At 35.4% G+C, this 18,393-nt stretch overlaps 1 protein-coding gene, 2 non-coding genes and 2 pseudogenes across 4 annotated transcripts; 3 read left to right on the top strand and 2 right to left on the bottom strand.

The window, feature by feature from the left end:
- The first annotated feature begins 348 nt into the window (after positions 1 to 348).
- On the top strand, positions 349 to 455 carry LOC147934720 (small nucleolar RNA R71). The gene has a single exon (XR_015573374.1). It is a non-coding gene; the product is annotated as a small nucleolar RNA R71 (small nucleolar RNA).
- Positions 456 to 2,491: 2,036 nt separating this feature from the next.
- LOC104724690 (uncharacterized) lies at positions 2,492 to 4,689 on the bottom strand (annotated as a pseudogene).
- Positions 4,690 to 7,386: 2,697 nt separating this feature from the next.
- Positions 7,387 to 9,075, top strand: LOC104724689 (transcription factor bHLH28 pseudogene; annotated as a pseudogene). The gene has a single exon (XR_015570307.1). The product of XR_015570307.1 is annotated as a transcription factor bHLH28 pseudogene (transcript).
- Positions 9,076 to 10,959: 1,884 nt separating this feature from the next.
- Positions 10,960 to 11,066, top strand: LOC147934719 (small nucleolar RNA R71). The gene has a single exon (XR_015573464.1). It is a non-coding gene; the product is annotated as a small nucleolar RNA R71 (small nucleolar RNA).
- Positions 11,067 to 14,483: 3,417 nt separating this feature from the next.
- On the bottom strand, positions 14,484 to 18,139 carry LOC104724688 (putative thionin-2.4). The gene is made up of 3 exons (XM_010443226.3): positions 17,683 to 18,139; positions 17,509 to 17,586; positions 14,484 to 14,836 (listed from the first exon to the last, which is right to left on the bottom strand). Exons 1-3 carry the CDS (start codon positions 17,909 to 17,911, stop codon positions 14,739 to 14,741), a joined length of 405 nt encoding a protein of 134 aa, XP_010441528.1. The 5' UTR covers positions 17,912 to 18,139; the 3' UTR covers positions 14,484 to 14,738.
- Positions 18,140 to 18,393: the final 254 nt, after the last annotated feature.

The raw sequence follows: 18,393 nt of genomic DNA, 5'->3' as shown, positions 1-18,393 counted from the left end.
TGTATGTAGCACAACTCAGCAAACTCCCTATCTCCTTCTTGGACTGGAGCGTCTTCTTCACCAATGAAGTGAATGGTCTTTGATTGGCTTAGGAGAATCTTGTCAAGCTTCTCATTGACCATCTTTAAATCCTTCTTGTATTTGTCTTCTTGATCAGTGGAGGTGATCCTTATGGTTCTATCATAATCTTCATTATAATTACCATCTGATTGAGCAAGATTCTCTACCAACTCCCAGCCTTCTTCCACATTCTTTTTGAGAAAGTTTCCATTGGAGGCTGTATCAAGTAGCATTCTAATCTTGGGTAGAACTCCTCTGTACAAAGTGCTGAGCAAAGACTCATTGCTGAATCCATAGTGGGGACACTGAGTTTGGAATCCTTTAAATCTCTCCCATGCCTCACAAAAGCTTTCATTATTTCTCTGTGCAAAACTTGAGATTTCATTCCTCAACCTTGTAGTCCTTGCATTGGAGAAGAACTTGGCCAGAAAAGCTTTCTTGCAAGCATCCCAAGTGGTTATTGCTCCAGTAGGAAGAGTCTTCTCCCAGAGATGAGCTTTGTCTCCAAGGGAAAATGGGAATAGCCTTAACTTGAAGCCATCTTCACTCACTCCATTAATTTTTGTGAGTCCACATATCCTGTCAAACTCATCAAGGTGATCTAGAGGATCCTCCATTGGCAATCCATGAAATTTGTTGGCTTGTATCATGGAGATCAATCCACTCTTGATCTCATAATTATTATTGGCCACAGCAGGAGGCACAATACCAGCTCTTTGGTTGTGTGTGTTAGGTGCATCCCCAGCACCAATGTGTCTAGGTCTTTGATCATGGTTATCTTGTTGCTCCATGATTACTTGATCCTCTTGTTCTTGTACTACTCCTCTTCTCTGATGTCTCAAACCCCTTGGTGGCATGTTGATGTTGGCAAGAATTCCTTGGAGATTGTGATTACCCTTTGACCTTGTTTGCATCAACAACCAGATTGGCAACTCGTACAGGCACTCGGTCGAGCACAGGCTCGAGTGGACGGTCGAGCTGACTGAAAGGAGACGTGCAAATATACTCGGGACGTAGCTCGATCACTCACTCGATCAGCACTCGGTCGGGTGTGAGCTCGAGTTGATGGTCGAGTGGTACCTGAAATGCAACACAAACAAGCAGAGGAAAAATTCGAGATTAGTGATGAACAAGTGATTGAAAGAACTTAATCTTAGTCTAATATTGACCCTAATTGTCACAAATAAACACTCAAATGGGCAACGGCGCCAAATTGAAACGAGTTCCTTTCTTGTGTGTGTGTGAAATGGAATGTGAATGAATGATGTGATGATGATGATGAACAATGGTGAAAGCAAGGTGTTTCAATTCCTCTTATGCAATTGTAGTATAAGAGGTAACAATCCTAAATGAGTGAATGCTAGCAATCAAGGTGTGCAATACTTGTCTAAGTTAAGCCAATTATAGAGGGTTTTTGTCACTAACAACCTATTGCAGAATGTAAAATGCAGAATGTAAAAGCTGAATGGACAAGATACTAAATGTAATGGAACATAATGATTATGGCAATAATGAAACTAGAACAGAGATCAAACTATAGTAATGCAGGTAATGAACTAATGCAAGGAAAGTAATGAACAGGAAACTTAAATGAATGCAACAGAAATGCAACTAGAATGAAATAAGAAACAAGACAGGACAGTCACAAATCATAAACAAGATTTCTAGGAATGAACTCGAGCAAGCACTCGATCGAGTGTAGATCGAGTGCAGGGTCGAACTGGACAAAAACGTAAAACAGAGCAATGCATACAAAACAGAGCAAGACAAAAGTAAATCAAACAACGATCAAACAACAAGATTTAGACTAAGAAATCAATATATAAGGAAGGTCTTAGGGATGGATTCATGGGCTGAGCTTAGATTGTGGTTATCTAACTTGATCAACAAACCTCAATCAACATGAGCTAATCTCTAGACATTAATCTCTAAGAACATGTTAATCCACTCTCATGGCAAAAACAGTCAAGCTCATATATTTCTAGACTTGTTCTCACAAAGTAAAGAATCTATACAAGCAAGCATTAAGCAATATGTCAAGAATCAAACAAGACTTCTAATCTCTTAGCAAACCTAATGATAATCTCTAGATCTAGCCTTATCTATGCACCTTAGACATTGGTGTGATGCTAAGAAGCTTGAGATCAAACCCTACCCTCTCAGTTATAGGATCAGCATTAAGAACATCTAGCCTAGAAGAGATCTACAACAATCAAGCTTGACCAAATCAAATAACCACAACATCCATCCAGCCTAAACCATCCCTAAGAGCTAAGGAAACTATTCACAATCACACATGATGAACAGCAAAGTCATAAACCCAGAAAAATACGAAACATGCATGATTAGAAAGATAAAACAGAGATCTACAATATTGGAGAAGGAATCAAACTCGAATTCTTGATACTTTGAAAGTTATGAAACAAACAAGTATGAAGAATCTTGTGTTTTTTCCTTCAAAAGAGGTACAAGATCTAAGAAAATAAAAGTGCAAAAAGCATAAATTCCCAAAAAGGGTAAAATACTAGGTTTGAGAAAATCTAAAAAGCTGCCTCCTAGTGGCTGCAGCGTACAAGGTCCTTAAATAGGAAAAAGGAGGGGAAGCCCTAAAAATGCTAAAAGACAAAATAGTCAGGCGGCTCGGCCAACTCGACCCGGTGCTCGGTCGAGTTGGGTTTTCTTGTGCTCCTTCCACTCGGTCGAGTCTCTCTCAGCACACGGTCGAGTGTCTGGTCGAGTGGGCAGTCAAGTGGGACTCCGGACCTTGGTTCTCCAGCCTTAACTCCTTTGCTTTCTCCTCATGATTGCTTCACTTCTCCTCACCATTGCTTCCATGCTCCTTAGGCTCCAAAATCACCTGTTTATGCAAGAAAAGATGCAAATGCAATGCAACTACACTTTAATACAAGAACAATCCTAAAACTATGCAATAATGGTCAAAAATTATAGCAAAGAATGCAAAAGATGTGAATATATTATTGGAAAACAGGATAAAATATATGAACATCACTTCCCCCGCCCCAATCAAAATCCTTCAAAAACGTCCTGTAAAAAACATAACGTATCAGTAAAGATTGCAATAGAACCCGTTTGTTTAAGCAATTTGGAGATAGAGATCAAAAAGCAATTGAAATTGGGAACATATAACACGTTAGTCAGCTTATACGAAGAATTAAGAGGAAGTGTGCCACATTTAGTTGCCCGAGAAGCTGTGCCATCGGGTTTTGTAACAGGAGAAAGAATAATGTCAAAGACATCGATCAAAATAGTACAATCTCCTGTCATATGATGGGAAGCACCAGTATCAAGAATCACATCAGTGAGACATGTTTTACCCGACAATCGTTCAGAGGAAGTGTTGGGACGTTGAGCTTGCAGAAGAGAGATGAGCTGAGATATCTGATCATTGCAATTCGTAGAAAGACTGGTAGTGGAGACGTGAGCGGTGTTGACGCGACCACGTCCACGGGACAAACCACGACCCCCGCCCTGATTGGTATTGCCACCACGATGAGAGCCTCGGCCACGCAACGAAGATTGGTTATCTTGGCGATTTTGCTCTAACCACCAATCAGGATATCCATGAACCAAAAAACATTCGGTGAGTTCATGACCTTTGTGATGGTAGTGAGTACATAGTAGAGTAGAACGGTCGCGAGAAAGTGATGTATTGGGAAGTGTAACACGAGGTGATACACTTGATTGTACCGAAAAACTGACTGCATCCGTCTTCACAAGATCCTTAGAGCGAGATGCATTGAGGTTCTGTTCCTCATGAATCACACGGGAGTAGACTTGGTAGAGATCCGGGAGCGGTTTGACATCGGTAATAGAAGAACGAATGGAGGCCAAGCAGAAACTTGTGCACACGATCATCCTCACGTTCTTTTTCGATGTTCGCGCCAGCCGCACAAGAACATGTACGACTAGTCTTGTAGTTCTGTAGTTCTTCCCAAAGTTTAGATAGACGTCCGTAGTAAGTAAGAACCGGTTGGCCGTCTTGAGTACAAGCAGAAATCTCATCCTTTAAAAGGGTCTTACGAACACCGTTTCCTATGGAGAAATACCGACAAAGACTCTCCAAAAGTTGGGATGCGTCAGAGACAAAAGAAACAGTAGAGCGGATTGGCGGATCAATGGAGGTTCGGATCCAACCGACGATCATAGAGTTTGTAGAAAGCCACAAACCTAACTCTGGATCTGCAGACGGCTTAGGGATGGAACCATCAAGGAAGCCAAGCTTTTGTTTAGCTTGAATAGAATTGCGGAATTCCACAGTCCATTCAGCATAGTTGTTCTCCTTTAAAACAACAGAGGAGATCAGCATCGGGATTGTCAGATGCGTTCAGAAGATAGGGAGAGGCCGTCGAGGTTGTGGCTGCGGCCGGGCTGGTAAGCAAAGCAGGAGGCTGTTGTTCTGACATAGTTGTGTAGTAGTAGTAGTAGTAAGGGTAGAAGAATAGTTAGTGTTTGTAGAAGAAGAAAAGAACATAGCAACCTGTTGCAAAGAACAACTACGGCTGCAATGGTGGCGTAGTGAAGAGAAAAAAAATTAGGTCATAGAATTTTATGCTCTCATACCATGAAATATTGTGAAATAGAATGTAATGTGTGTATATTCCAAAAAGAGAATAGAAGTATTTATACTTACAAGAGTTGCATGTACGTGATAAGACTAAATCCTAGTAAATCTAGGTTTTATAGAATATTTACATATTTCCTAGGCTATTAAATATCTTGAATCTCGACCATAAAGAATATATTAAAAATGTAAAACAAAAATTTTAATTAATTTCTTAATTTATGTGAGAAAATTTTAAACAACAAGTAATTTGAAATGGAAGAAGTATGATTTAATAAAAATAACATAACATACTTATGTGCGAATGTAAACACATATTGTTTGGACCATATAATTTGTTTGTTTGTATCATTATTTGTAAGTCCAGCTATCTAGACCTCCGACTTCTATTTCTGTCTCTTAATTTCTATTTCTGTCTCACTAATTTTGATTAACATAGGTTGTTTCTATAAAAAGGCCGTCGACCAAAAATTGCATAAATGATATTGCAATTGCCTTTACCTAGCTAGACAACTAGACAAGTGGTTGTAAGTTAAACGCAGTAGAAGAGAAGGTACCAAAGATATAAATGTCTCAAATAATTAGAAAACGACAACGTTGCTGTATTTAATTGGTAACCTGTTTTGTAAATTTAATTTTAAAAACTGACAAGATAAAAAAAAAAAATTGGAATAACAATCTGAATATCTATATTCCTTAGTATATACCTTCACGCTACATTTATCAAAGACATATTCATGAGTGTTGATTTTCATAAAACAAAATATAAAGGTTATGGAAAATATATTAATAAATCAGTTCATAATCATTTGAGAGTGTTTAGTACAAAAAATTATGCATTTAAAGTTATAAAAGACAAATAATTAGAAAATAAGTGTTATAAGAAACCGAGATAAAATAGCATAATATATTAAAAAAAATGTTGGTGAATATCCTTCTTCTGTTAACTGTTTTTGATAAACATCACGTTTGGAATGTTTTATTAGAACTAACTTTTTTATTTATTTATAAAATACTGTAATCAAATAATATGTTCTTAAGAGAGACGAGCTGTGTGGTGTGGTTGAAGACGAGCGTTTATATCTGACATTGTGTATTATGTTGTTGCATTCAAATTAAACCTCAATAGCTACCCTACCTAAAGTGGTTGTAGGAGGTTTCTTTTTTAGAATTATTAAGACGTACTTTTCGGATTGGTTGGATACCCTAAACAATCATTCAATCATCGCATGCATCTACTTTTCCCAAACGTTTAAAAAGCATTCTAGGCAAACAATTTTGTAATTTTTGTTAATGGAAAAACATGTAATTTACAGAAAACGTAAACATTTGTTTATTAATTACTGAAAACAGTCTCAATAATTAACCTTGACTATTTTAACAAAATTTGTGAAAGTTTCTTACATCTTGCAAGTTACCAAAACTTGTTTTGCCAACCGGAAAATCGTGATAAAATAACTATGGAAACTAACTTTTTAAGTACTTAATAAATAACTTTTGTTAAAACATTAAAATTTCGATCGATTTGAAGAACAAACTGTGTCTGTGTTAACACAATTAAATACGTGTATCCAATGAAGAAAAAGACATGAATAATGAAAAGAGGATGTGGTGGTAACTGCTCAGTTGCTCCTCCTTACGTTTTCTTGGTCTCCTTATCTTTTTACAAACTCTCCCTTCCACATAAGCCAACTAAATATACAAAAATTCAGGAAAAACAAAAAAAAAACACTGTAGTTTATGATATTTTGGTGTTGCAGTTATTTAAAGTTCACAATTTATGTATGTAATCTGCAAAATTTGTGGTATGAAGATAATTGAAAGAAAATCTAAGCAAATAACAATAATTTTGTCATTTCTAATTTTACGAAATGATGATTTTTCTCTTGTAACATGTTAATTTTTTTTTATCAACAATTGGATCACAATATGCCGGTCCATTAACCAAATTCCTATATTTGTAGGGAACATGACTCAATTCCTGATGTGATGGTGTCTTCTACAATTGAACTTAGTATTAGTATAAATCACTTTACCATTTAAATTTCTTTTATAACATGATAGTATAAATTTATCCAGATATGTACGTAAATGATAAATATTAATTTTGATTTAATAATTTAGACTCTAAGGTAAAAAAATAATAAAATAACATGTCATACAAAAAAAAATTACAGAGCAAATTAACTCTTTCTTAAATAAAGGAAAAAAATAAAATTGTCTAAAATTACCAAAAGTTAAACCTGAGGAACCTTTATTGGTTTGTATTTTAGTCGATTTACAATGGATGTTTATTAACGTGCGTCATCAATAAATCATTACTCGGTTTGTATCTTAGCTTCGCTTAAGATTTTGCATTCTCTTGCTTGACTATTGCCATCTCGTTTTTTCTATGCCATCTCGTTCAGTTTTCAAATAATGTGTTATTTAGGTTTTCCATTACAGTTCAGGGCTTATAGAAAAAATTATGCATTACACACGACAGTTAAATAAAATATATACTCCGACTCAAGTATTATTTATATCTAAACTTTACTCCATTTTGTTCAATTAAAAACGAAAAACCTTATTACCATGTTCTGAGTTATCATTTTATACATTCATGATTGTTGTTTTAATTATTTAAGTAAAAAAAAAAAAAAAAAAAACCTAGAAAATGTGGTCCTTTCACCTGGTGAAACATCAGCAATCGCACATGGATCATTAAAACTTATATGAAAATAAAATCCAAAAAAAGAAAAAACAAAATAGTGAATATGTAATTTTTCATGCACCCGTACGTGTGAAACAAAACAAAAGAGTTCACCCTCTCTCTCTTCTTGCTTTTGTTTTTGTTTTAGACTTTAGATATAAATAAACGACTTGAGTCCGAAGCACTTGTACTATTCCGGCGACGATGAATACCGATGATAACTTATCCATGATCGAAGCTCTCTTAACCTCCGACTTGTGGCCACCTTTACCTCCGGCGAAACATCATCTGAGCCTCGAGACTACTCTCCAGAAGCGTTTACATGCTGTGTTGAGTGGTACTCACGAGCCCTGGACTTACGCTATTTTCTGGAAACCGTCCGACTTCGACCTTTCCGGCGAGTCAGTTCTTAAATGGGGCGACGGAGTTTACAATGGCGACGACGAGGAAAAAACTGGACGAAGGTTGAGGAGGACGATCAAGAAGACGATTCCGTCGTCTCCGGAGGAGAAAGAGCGTTGGAGTAAGGTTCTCCGGGAGCTTAACTCAATGATCTCCGGCGAACCTTTTCCGGTGGTTGAAGAAGACGACGCCAAAGATGACGTTGAAGTGACGGATACGGAGTGGTTTTTCTTGGTTTCAATGACGTGGACTTTTGGTAACGGATCCGGGTTAGCGGGTAAGGCGTTTACTACGTATAACCCGGTTTGGGTTACCGGTTCGGATCAGATATACGGGTCGGGTTGTGATCGGGCTAAACAAGGTGGGGTTTTAGGGTTACAAACCATCGTATGTATTCCTTCGGATAATGGAGTGTTGGAGCTTGGATCCACGGAGCAGATCAGTCAAAACTCGAATCTTTTCAATAAGATCCGGTACCTTTTTAGTTTCGAAGGATCCAAATATTTTTCCGGAGCCCCGACTTCAGCTCAGTTTCGTTCAAGTATCCACAACCCGAATCCGAATCCGGTTTATCAACCGATTCAGATTAATCTCTCCGGCGAAGAGATGGTGATACCGGAAATGAAACCGGGGAAAAAGCGCGGGAGAAAACCGATGCATGGTAGAGAGAAGCCGTTGAACCACGTGGAAGCGGAGAGGATGAGACGCGAGAAGCTAAACCATAGATTCTACGCGTTACGAGCGGTTGTACCAAACGTATCAAAGATGGACAAAACGTCGTTGCTCGAAGACGCGGTTCGTTACATAAACGAGCTGAAATCAACCGCTGAAAACGCGGAATCCGAGAGAAACGCGGTTCAGAATCAGCTCAACGAACTTAAGAAGATAACGGGACGACAAAACGCGACTTCTAGCGTTGTTTGTAACGACGACAAGGAAAATGTATCGGAGTTGAAGATCGAAGTGAAGGCTATGGGAAGTGATGTGATGATAAGAGTGGAATCGGGTAAGAGAAATCATCCTGGAGCAAGGTTGATGAATGCTTTGATGGATTTGGAGTTAGAAGTGAGCCACGCGAGCATTTCTGTGATGAACGATCTTATGATACAACAAGCGACTGTGAAGATGGGATTGAGAATCTACGAGCAAGAACAGCTTAGGGATATGTTGAAATCGAAAATAAATTAATTAAAGGGTTTTTGCGGTGTTCTCTTGGATAAATTATTGGGTTAACGTTAAGTGTGTTTAAGCTTTGTGATTTTCTCATAAGTTATCCAGCCGTTAGATTAGCTTTCCACCAAAAGAATTGGTAAAGAAGAAAAAAAGGTTTGATCAAAAAGATTTTTAAAAACAAGTCACTAAAGGAATGTAGTAAAAGTAAATGTTTTAAGAATATATAAAAGAAAAAGTTTTCCAAGTTCCCCTAAGATTGTAAAAATTATGATTTTGATGGTTGTGAAAACACAATTACCTGCATGAGGACAAGAGCATCTAGAGAGGAACGTTGTCTTCACATAGTGTCTCCATCTCTTTAACATACCCAGCAGTAATGTCTTCATGAAGATATGTGATCGGATCATCATCAAATGCAATTTCCACAAAAAATGTTTGACCATCAATAGTGATAACCCTTCTCAGCTTGTCCATCTCAAAGTTCATAACCAAATCTTCTACATTCAATGCTATGTGTCCCTTCTTAACATCAATGATGGCACCAGTTGTAGCCAAGAAAGAGCGTCCTAAGATGAGAGGATCACTAGGCTCTTTGTCATACTTCAACACCACAAAGTCAGTGGGAATCATGCAATCGCCAATCTTGATTGGAATATCCTCTAAGACACCTTCAGGAATTTTTCTGGACCGATCAGCTAAGATAAGAGATATCATAGTTGGCTTGAAATCTGTCATCCCAAGTCTCACAGCAACAGAATGTGGCATCAGGTTAATACTAGAGCCAAGATCACAAAGTGAATGAGCAAACCGTTCTGCAGAGATAGATCAATCAAGTACGAAACTTCCAGGATCTGGTAACTTCTCAGCAGTCCTGCACTGAATTATTGCACTCACTTCCTTAGAAACAACCACTTGCTGCTTCTTTTCTTTCTTTCTCTGTGGAGGCTGCTTCAACAAAATTGAGCTGACATCCTTGGTAAGCAGTGCTCCTTCCTCATGACTCAAACCATTGGTGACCATTCTCTTGACATACCGCTTAATCCCAGGAGAAAACTTTACAACATCAACCAAAGGCATCTCTATCATCACCTTGTCCATCATAGCCTTGCATCTAGCTTCTTCAATCTCCTGCTTAGACCTCCTAGGCTTAGGAAAAGGAACTTTAGGCTTATAGGCTTGCTCTGAAGCGATTGGTGGAGCTGGAACTGAAATCGGAGCTATTCGTGGGGTGCGTCGATCGATGTTGATGTTGTGTCGATCGACGCTGGATGGTGTAGGCATCGATCGATGCTCTTGTGAAGTGTCGATCGATGCTGGCTCAACAGACGTATCTTCGTCTCCTTCCTTCACCAAAATCGCATTAAAAGCATGGTTGGGGTTCTCAGTTCTTCTAGAAAGAAGTTCCTCTTGTCTTTTAACAGACCCAACAGTCTGAATCACTTGATTCTCTAGCTTCTTGACATGAGTGTTTAATGCTTCAAACTTTTCAGTCAGCTCAGTGTATACAGAATCAATCTTTCCATTGAAGTCTACTGTTAACTTCTGTTGACCTTGAAGAATCTGCTCAATCATTGATTCCATCTTGCTCTCTGAATTGGGTGGAGGGAGGGATTGGTAAGAAGAAGATCCATTGGTCCTTGTGAAGTTGCTGTTTGGATTTCCTGTGAAACAATTCTTCTGACCAAATCTTTGATTTTGATACCCAGCTCCATACACATAGTTGACATCTTCTTCTATAGTCTCTGACTTTGGCTCAAAAGTCTCAACATCTTGAGCAAAATAGACAGACTTCTTTCCCACAAGAAGATTGTGCACTGTATCCAACTTAGCATTCACCGCAGCAAACTGATTTAAACCATTGCTTTCATGTGCTCTTCTCCACTCTAAGTCTGCATTCTTGGTAATGTTGCTTGATGCTAGCCTTTCAATCAACTGTTCAGCTTCATCCGGGTACCTTGTCTTGAAGTTCCCATCACTAGCAGCATCCAAAGCCATCTGATATCTCCAGTCAATACCGCTGAAGAAGATGCTAATCAACTGAACCTCTGAGAACCCATGATGCGGACAGTCTCTCTGATATGCCTTGAACCTTACCCAAGCAGCTTTGTAAGATTCAGTAGGTCCTTGTCTAAAGGTGGAGAGCTTAATCCTCAGCTCATCAGATATCGCATCATCATAGAAGTAGTTCAAATATGCCACCTTGATGTCATGCCAGGTTGTCAGAGATCCCGGTTTGAGTTGTCTTAGCCAATGAGAAGCTTCCCCAGCAAGAGAGTAGGGGAAGAGCTTGCAACAGAGATAGTCCTCTGTGACTCCATTAGCCTTGATGCTTGTGACTATATCCTCAAAGTGTTCAATATGGTCTAAGGGCTTCTCATGTGGCAGATTCTGGAATGGTCTTTGTCCAACAAGAGCAAAGTAGGCAGGCTTTAGCTCAAAATCATTCCTTGGGAATGGAGGAGGGACAATTGCGAAGCGGTTCTCATAGAATAAGTCTGGCCTATTGAAGTCCGCAAGAGTCTTGACAAGCTCTCCATTGTCGTCCCGTCGCCTTTGAACATTCTCTGCATCGGCTCTGGCATTGCATCGATCGACGCCAAAGTTGCATCGGTCGATTCCTTCCTGGTTGCGTTGATTGATGCCATCGTTGTGTCGATCGACGCAACGTGCATTCGCATCCACAACGAGGAGTTCCTCTTGAATGACCCGTCTTTTAGCATCAAGTTTTTGGCCTTGTTCATTGCGCACATTGCCCTCTTGATCCCTCAAAACTCCAGCCTCATCAGGTCTCAATATGAGTGTTTTGACCATCTTCACTGACTTAGCTGCTTTTGTGTTATCACGCTCTAGTTGTCCTAACTCTTGGTTTGTAAGCTTAACAACCGGACCAGTAGGATTTTTCCTGGTGCTAGGCTTAGGCATGTACCTGAAACACACAAGAAAAATAAAAATCAAGACAAAATCAAAGACTTTAATCTAAGGGTGAATCAAAAGAGTCTCCGACAATGGCGCCAAAATTTGATATGCTCAAATTTACCCTAGAGCTACTCTCTCAAATTAAGAGATCAATTGTAGTACTTAGGGATCGTATCCACAAGGACTCTAGATCACACAATAGATTTAATAATCTTTTAATTATGCTAAACATAAATAAATTGTATTAAAATCAAAAGAGCAAGAAAAACAATAAAAAGAAGAGTTAATTCAATAAAAGAGAAGATATGTTCAGGGAAATTCTCAGGAAATTCAGAAAAATCAGATAAAATAATTGTCAGGATTTATTAAGAACAATTCTAGAACTCAAATCACAAAGGTAAAATTAACCAGCTCTCGCTACGAAAATTATCTAAGTCTAAAAACTAGAATTCCAAATCTCTTTGCAAATCCTAATGATTAAACTAGCATTAAATTCATGTTTGATAAGTTCACAAAATCCCTAAATCAAATCTCTTTGTAAATAGGTATTTTGCTCATCTAAGATTATTTCAGGAAATTAATAACATTCTCATGTCTATCAATTAACCTAAAATCAGATTCTATGTTGCTCTCGCTACTCTAGAATACACAATAAACCAATTTAGATGAAGAATTCTATAGATATTAACCTAACAATCTGATAACCTAACAATTCATGAATTCCTTTGAAAACCCTAAACCTAACAAGCAAATCTACTTAGACATAATTGCAAGAACACAAATCATGAATAAAATAGATAACATTAAGAGATTAAAGGAAGAAGAAAAGGAGTTCTGAATCTTCTCTTAGGGATTTCTCTCTCAAAAGTTGCAGGGAAAATAAAGCTTGAAAATAACTTAGGTCTAAACAATGACCCAAAAATCCTATTTATATTCCTAAAAACGTCCAGGGACTAATGATGCAAATAAGGAAACTTTGGGGTGGTTCTGTAAATCTTCAAAACTTGTGGGAAAACTTCCGATTTCTTCTTTGGCCCAGCATCGATCGACACTATCATCTGCATCGATCGATGCATCCTCTGAATTTGTCTCCCAACTTTGCAGCTTCAGCCTCAATGCTTGGTTAAGCTCCAAATTCTCTTATTTAGCTCCATTATGCTTTCATCCATGCTAAATCCTATAAAGACTCAAAAAATACCAAAAATACTCTATAAATAAGACTTATATCATGGCTAAAAACACCTAAAAACCATGATATATCAATTGAAATGTCATTAGTCATAAGATTTAGGGAAAATTCATTTTACTGTAAGAGAGAACAAATATGTAACGAAAATTCATTTTACTGTAAGAGAGAACAAATATGTAACTTTTCCACTATTACAAGAGGAGGCTCTTTCATTTGATCCACTGTACAAACAAACACATCCACGAGAGCTAGCAGTGCTGATTCACCATCATATCTACAATAAAAGAAATCTATCATATACAAATAAACAAAATAAACTACAAGTTCTTATGCTCAAACGTCAAAAACAATGAGATATAGAGTCACAAACAATGCATTTTTTCTTTCATGGTCCAAACTTCACGCTTTTATGGATACTGCATAATATGTAGAGCCACTAAATATAAGGATACACATTTGATTTTAACCTTGTTGTTAACCTATCAATTGGGGGGGGGGGGGGGGGGGTGGAAATGAATTAAAGCTTTCTATAATAACAACTAGTGTTAACAAGTGACATGATCATTAGAAGCTTAAACTTATAAGCATTTCAAGAAAATTCTCCTGCTTAATAGGATACCATATTGAAATCTAATCAAGACACCGAGAGAAACAAGATATCACAAATACTTGAGGTCCACCAGATGGCATATGCATCTGTCACTGGATGAGTATTACGATACTGCAAGAAGACTCTCAAAATGAGGATCTGGTGAACTACCTGTACTAACCATTATTTATCCACACAACATAGCTCCGATGATACGATGATGATGATAATGATAATATGATGATGGTATGAAGATGTGATGATGTTGGCGATGATATGATGAGGAATACGTTGCAATCTAAGTAGAAGCTTATACGTTAGCCGGTTGAAAAATATATATGAAGACTATTATAAGAAGTAACATGGCCTAGAAAGATTAAAAACAATCCCAAGGATTTTACACTGTATAATCGATAGAAATTAGCAGTTCTATCAAGCTAAGCAACTTCATGATGAGGTTTGCACAGCTTTAAAGGTTATGTGTACTTCCAATTGTTTTTAGTAACGCCAACTTCTGACGAAGCATTGTAGTAAGATTGTTATAAAAGAGTTGCTGCCATATCGAAAAAGTAACAGTTTAGCATGACGACTTTGGGGAAAACTATACACATAAGTATCCATTCTGCCCGCACCAATGAATTTCCATGCCCCAAAAATGATAATGTTATCTCCTAAATCGTTCTTCATTAAAACAAATTCATCAACGTGAATCTTGTATCCAACGCCACCTATATATGGCATTTTGAATGGTTCGTATAAATAAAGTAGTTAGAATTTGAGAATACATATTATCAATCAATGTCTGCGAAGGTGCATATGTTGTCACGATATAAGCTGTAAACACAAAGCAACTGGAAATGGCTAAGCGAAGAAGAATAAATATATAAAGACACAATTATTATATATTTAAAACATAGAGAATAGAAGGCATATAATCAATCTAAGGATTGACAACATTCTATGCACATGCACAAACTTGAAACAACTTAATTATTAAGATACGATCACGAGAGTCTTAATACTTTTGTCACATAGATGACAATTATTGAAAACATGAAAAACAACAATATGAAAGACAAGCACCCCCTTCACCAAGATATACGTGGTCTGTTGAAAGATGGATATGATTGTCGATCTAGGCAGTTTTGACTGCATCCATCGAGCCATGGGTGCAGACCGTAGAACATGCGCTGACACATTTTTCAACCGCTTCATTCACGATTTCACTTGCATCTAATTGTCAAAAAATTTAAAAAAATCATATATATATATATATACTAGAAATAGACTCGCGCGATGCGAGAGATATATTTAATTTTATTTTTATTAATTATGATATATCTTAAATTTAGAAATATATTTTTGAAATGGATTTTTTTTTAATATGAATTTTTAAAAAAGTATTTAATATGTGTTGCTTTATATATTTGGTTCTTATGTTTGGACGCAAAATAAAATAAACAAAATAGATGGGAAATTTTTTGATTGAAGTAATTAAATCACTCAAAGTTTTGTTGTTTTGGATTTTATTGTTTTGTGATAAATTGTTAGGTTCTTAGAGCATCTCCAACCCCACTCTATTTTATTATCAATACTCTGTTATAGAGTAACATTTGTTCTAACTCTACTCTATATCTTACTCTAAAATAGAATAGATGGTAAGATTACTCTATATGCAACTTTACGTTTTTACACTAAGTCTATTTTAGAGTAAATAATATATTGATATATTGAAAAAAACTATGCACTATTTTAGAGTAAAAAATAGAATATATATTAGAGATAGTCTTAGCACATATGAGGTTTGTGTAGAGACATATATCAGACATTCAAAACGAAAATAGAGTATTGAAAATAGTTTACAAATATTACCAGATAAAACTCATCTTTCCCTACATCTTTTCCAAAGCTTTAATATATGGATACTATCAAGAAGACTTATATGATGATTTGTTAGATCTCTAAAACCAGAAAATTATTATCAAAACTTAGTAACCATGAAAATAGATAAATAAAAATTATGTTTTAGTCTCAATCGTAACGAAATGTAATTGATAAATATTTATCTTTTGCAAGTGGTTTTACAACTTTATATATTCTTTAAATCAATCATAATATTTGATTTTCTTTTTGACTCCACAATATATTGCTAAGGTTTGATTTTCTTCAATTAGCCTCACTAATTTCTTGTGAATTAGAAACTCAATATGAATGCTTAAAATGTGTTATACTTCTATGATGATGGGTTATTTTTCGGTCCTTGTCTCTATTCTTATTCATTATGTTCTTTTAATTATCAAACAAAATAAACTCTCCAACATGTCAATTGGTGTATACGGAAGAGAAGACAAAATCAGAAGAATTGATATCAACTATAGATACATTCCAATTATTTTTCTGACATAACTACATTTCTAATTTATTTAACTTACATCTAAATGTTAACTACATTTCTAATTTATTTAACTTACATATAAATGTTTTTTTAATTAACTATATTTGAACTTATAATATCTATATGTTGACTTTTTCATCAGATTTTGAAATAAAATAAATAAGATATTTGAGAAAAAAAATCAGACCGACTCAATTTCATCCAATCAATAAACTAAACTTCTAAAACCTGAATTTTGTACTAAACTAATGAGGTTATGAATCTACACAATACTCTCGCTGTTTCACAAAGAGTGACATTTTAGAGTTCTATTTTGTTTCACAAAGAGTGTCATTTTATATTTGCAATACATGATTTTATATTTTCAATGCATCTTTTATATTAGATTTTCTAGTTTTACCCTTAATTTATGACTAAATTACTCCATTAAACACTTATTAAATAAGGGCATATATGTATATTTTAATATTTTTTTAATTTGTGTGAAATGTGTCAAAATGTCACTCTTTATGAAACAGATGGAGTATGTTTTGCAAGGTAACCGAAAAATCACCAATGTTTTTTTTTGAATAATTAATAAGTTTATTCACGATTTATGATATGCTCCAGCGTTTACTCTCTAATCTTGTAATCTCCTTTAGTATAAATTTTTTTTTGGAATAATGCATATTAAATATGGCTCATGTCATAAAAATTTATGAAATATCTTAATACTATATCTCGCATTAAATTTTGAGTAAAATTCATGAAAAGAAAACTGTGTCAAATTTAATGTTTTTTAGATTCGATATAGTATCTTTATTTTATAATTATTTCAAAATAAATAGTATAATTAACATTAAATTATTTTCTGAAACTATTGTTTTCTATCATTTCATGGGGTGATTAAGAAATTATTTTATTTTTCTTTTCTTTTAGTACATACGTTTTAAAGATAGTCAAACTCTAACTTATAGAAAATTAAATATAATTTAATTTTATTTGAGTTTTGTCTTTAGTACAATATATATATGATTATTGAATACAATGTGATTTTTTAAATATATTAGAACATATTTATATTTTTAAATTAGTCTATCATAAATTAATTTGGCTTCAATTTTTATTTAAAAAGTATAACTTTTTTTGTTCTAATTGGTTTGATCAGTAGTTTTATTTTTAGGTTATATAATTATATGGTATATACTTTCATTAGAAAATATATTATATATTTATATGTTAAAACTAAAAGTTTGAAGAAATATATTTTTGTAACATTATGAAATTATTTTTTAAAAAGCAAGCTATACACCATATAATATATAAATAAAATAAAAAAAATATATTTAATTTAAGAGTAATGAGAAAAACATATGTCACAAATATAGATCGCCAAGTGTCGCATTGACATACAAAGTTAAAGAAAAACCTTCTCGTATTATATAAGATATTGTATATATATATATTATCTCTGGTCGATTATCAAGAAGAAAAAATATTGATGATAATGAGTTTTTGGAGTTTGTTTTACCAGAGTTCTGGAGAGTGGTTAAATCACCGCACACCGAAGATGTACACCCAACCTTACAGTATTCATTGGTAGCATCACCTTGAGACAAAAATCAGGATTCAAAAGACATAAGAAAGAATGAAATCTTGATTTGTCTTACAACAAATAAAGTACTTAATATATTGACCAATTTACCTCTGTTTTCCAGAATGTTCTTCATATATCCGTCAGGACATCTTGACCCATCAACGTGGTGGCAGCCACTGTGCATTGCACAATCTGGCCTGGAACCTCCGATAAAACGGCAAGCATTATAGATATTTCTAGCAAAGGTGGTCGGACAGCAGCTCTTTGCGTCAACTTGAATTTGTGCCATGAATAGACTCATTAGGAGCACACTTAGAATCAAAGTTTTGCCTTCCATCTTTCAACTGATTAGTTCTTTGATTGAAAAATTAATTTATGGGGAGAGTTATAAGCTTGTGTTGATGAAATGGTGGAGAAACAAGGCTCGCTTAAATACTAGTTGGTCTACAATTTGCAACCACAAACTTCGTTTGTTACCCATGTCTATCACATGCATGCTCTATAGAATCGGTCACGCTGTGTGGACCAACCCACGTCTCGATGGCTACCTTTACCTTTGGGCAATCTGAAACAGAGAAAAAAAAAACTGTTACAGTTTTGTGATACTTAATTAATATTCACTTCCGTATTAGTTTTGGTGGTTAAAATAGAGTATGTTCGTGCTAACCGTATCGTTTATAAGAAATAGATGAATTATACTGTTAAGATTTAGAGTTGGTACTTGGATTTGGATGACATAAACTCTTGTGTAAATAATTTCTTTATTTAAAAAGATGAATTATACATTTAACAATAATAATAAAAAATCTATGTGTTTAT

This window comes from Camelina sativa, chromosome 11 (assembly GCF_030686135.1).
Source record: "Camelina sativa cultivar CO46 ecotype springtype chromosome 11, ASM3068613v1".
Classification (NCBI taxonomy): Eukaryota; Viridiplantae; Streptophyta; class Magnoliopsida; order Brassicales; family Brassicaceae; genus Camelina; species Camelina sativa.
The sequence above is the reverse complement of the archived record's forward strand: the minus strand, read 5'-3'. Positions and strand labels throughout refer to the sequence as shown.

Coding starts and splice junctions, on each gene's coding strand:
- LOC104724688 (XM_010443226.3), bottom strand. CDS start 17,911: ATGGAAGGCAAAACTTTGATTCTAAGTGTGCTCCTAATGAGTCTATTC. Junction 17,587..17,682: donor GAACATTCTGGAAAACAGAG/GTAAATTGGTCA, acceptor TTTTGTCTCAAG/GTGATGCTACCAATGAATAC. Junction 14,837..17,508: donor AACCACTCTCCAGAACTCTG/GTAAAACAAACT, acceptor TTTGACAATTAG/ATGCAAGTGAAATCGTGAAT.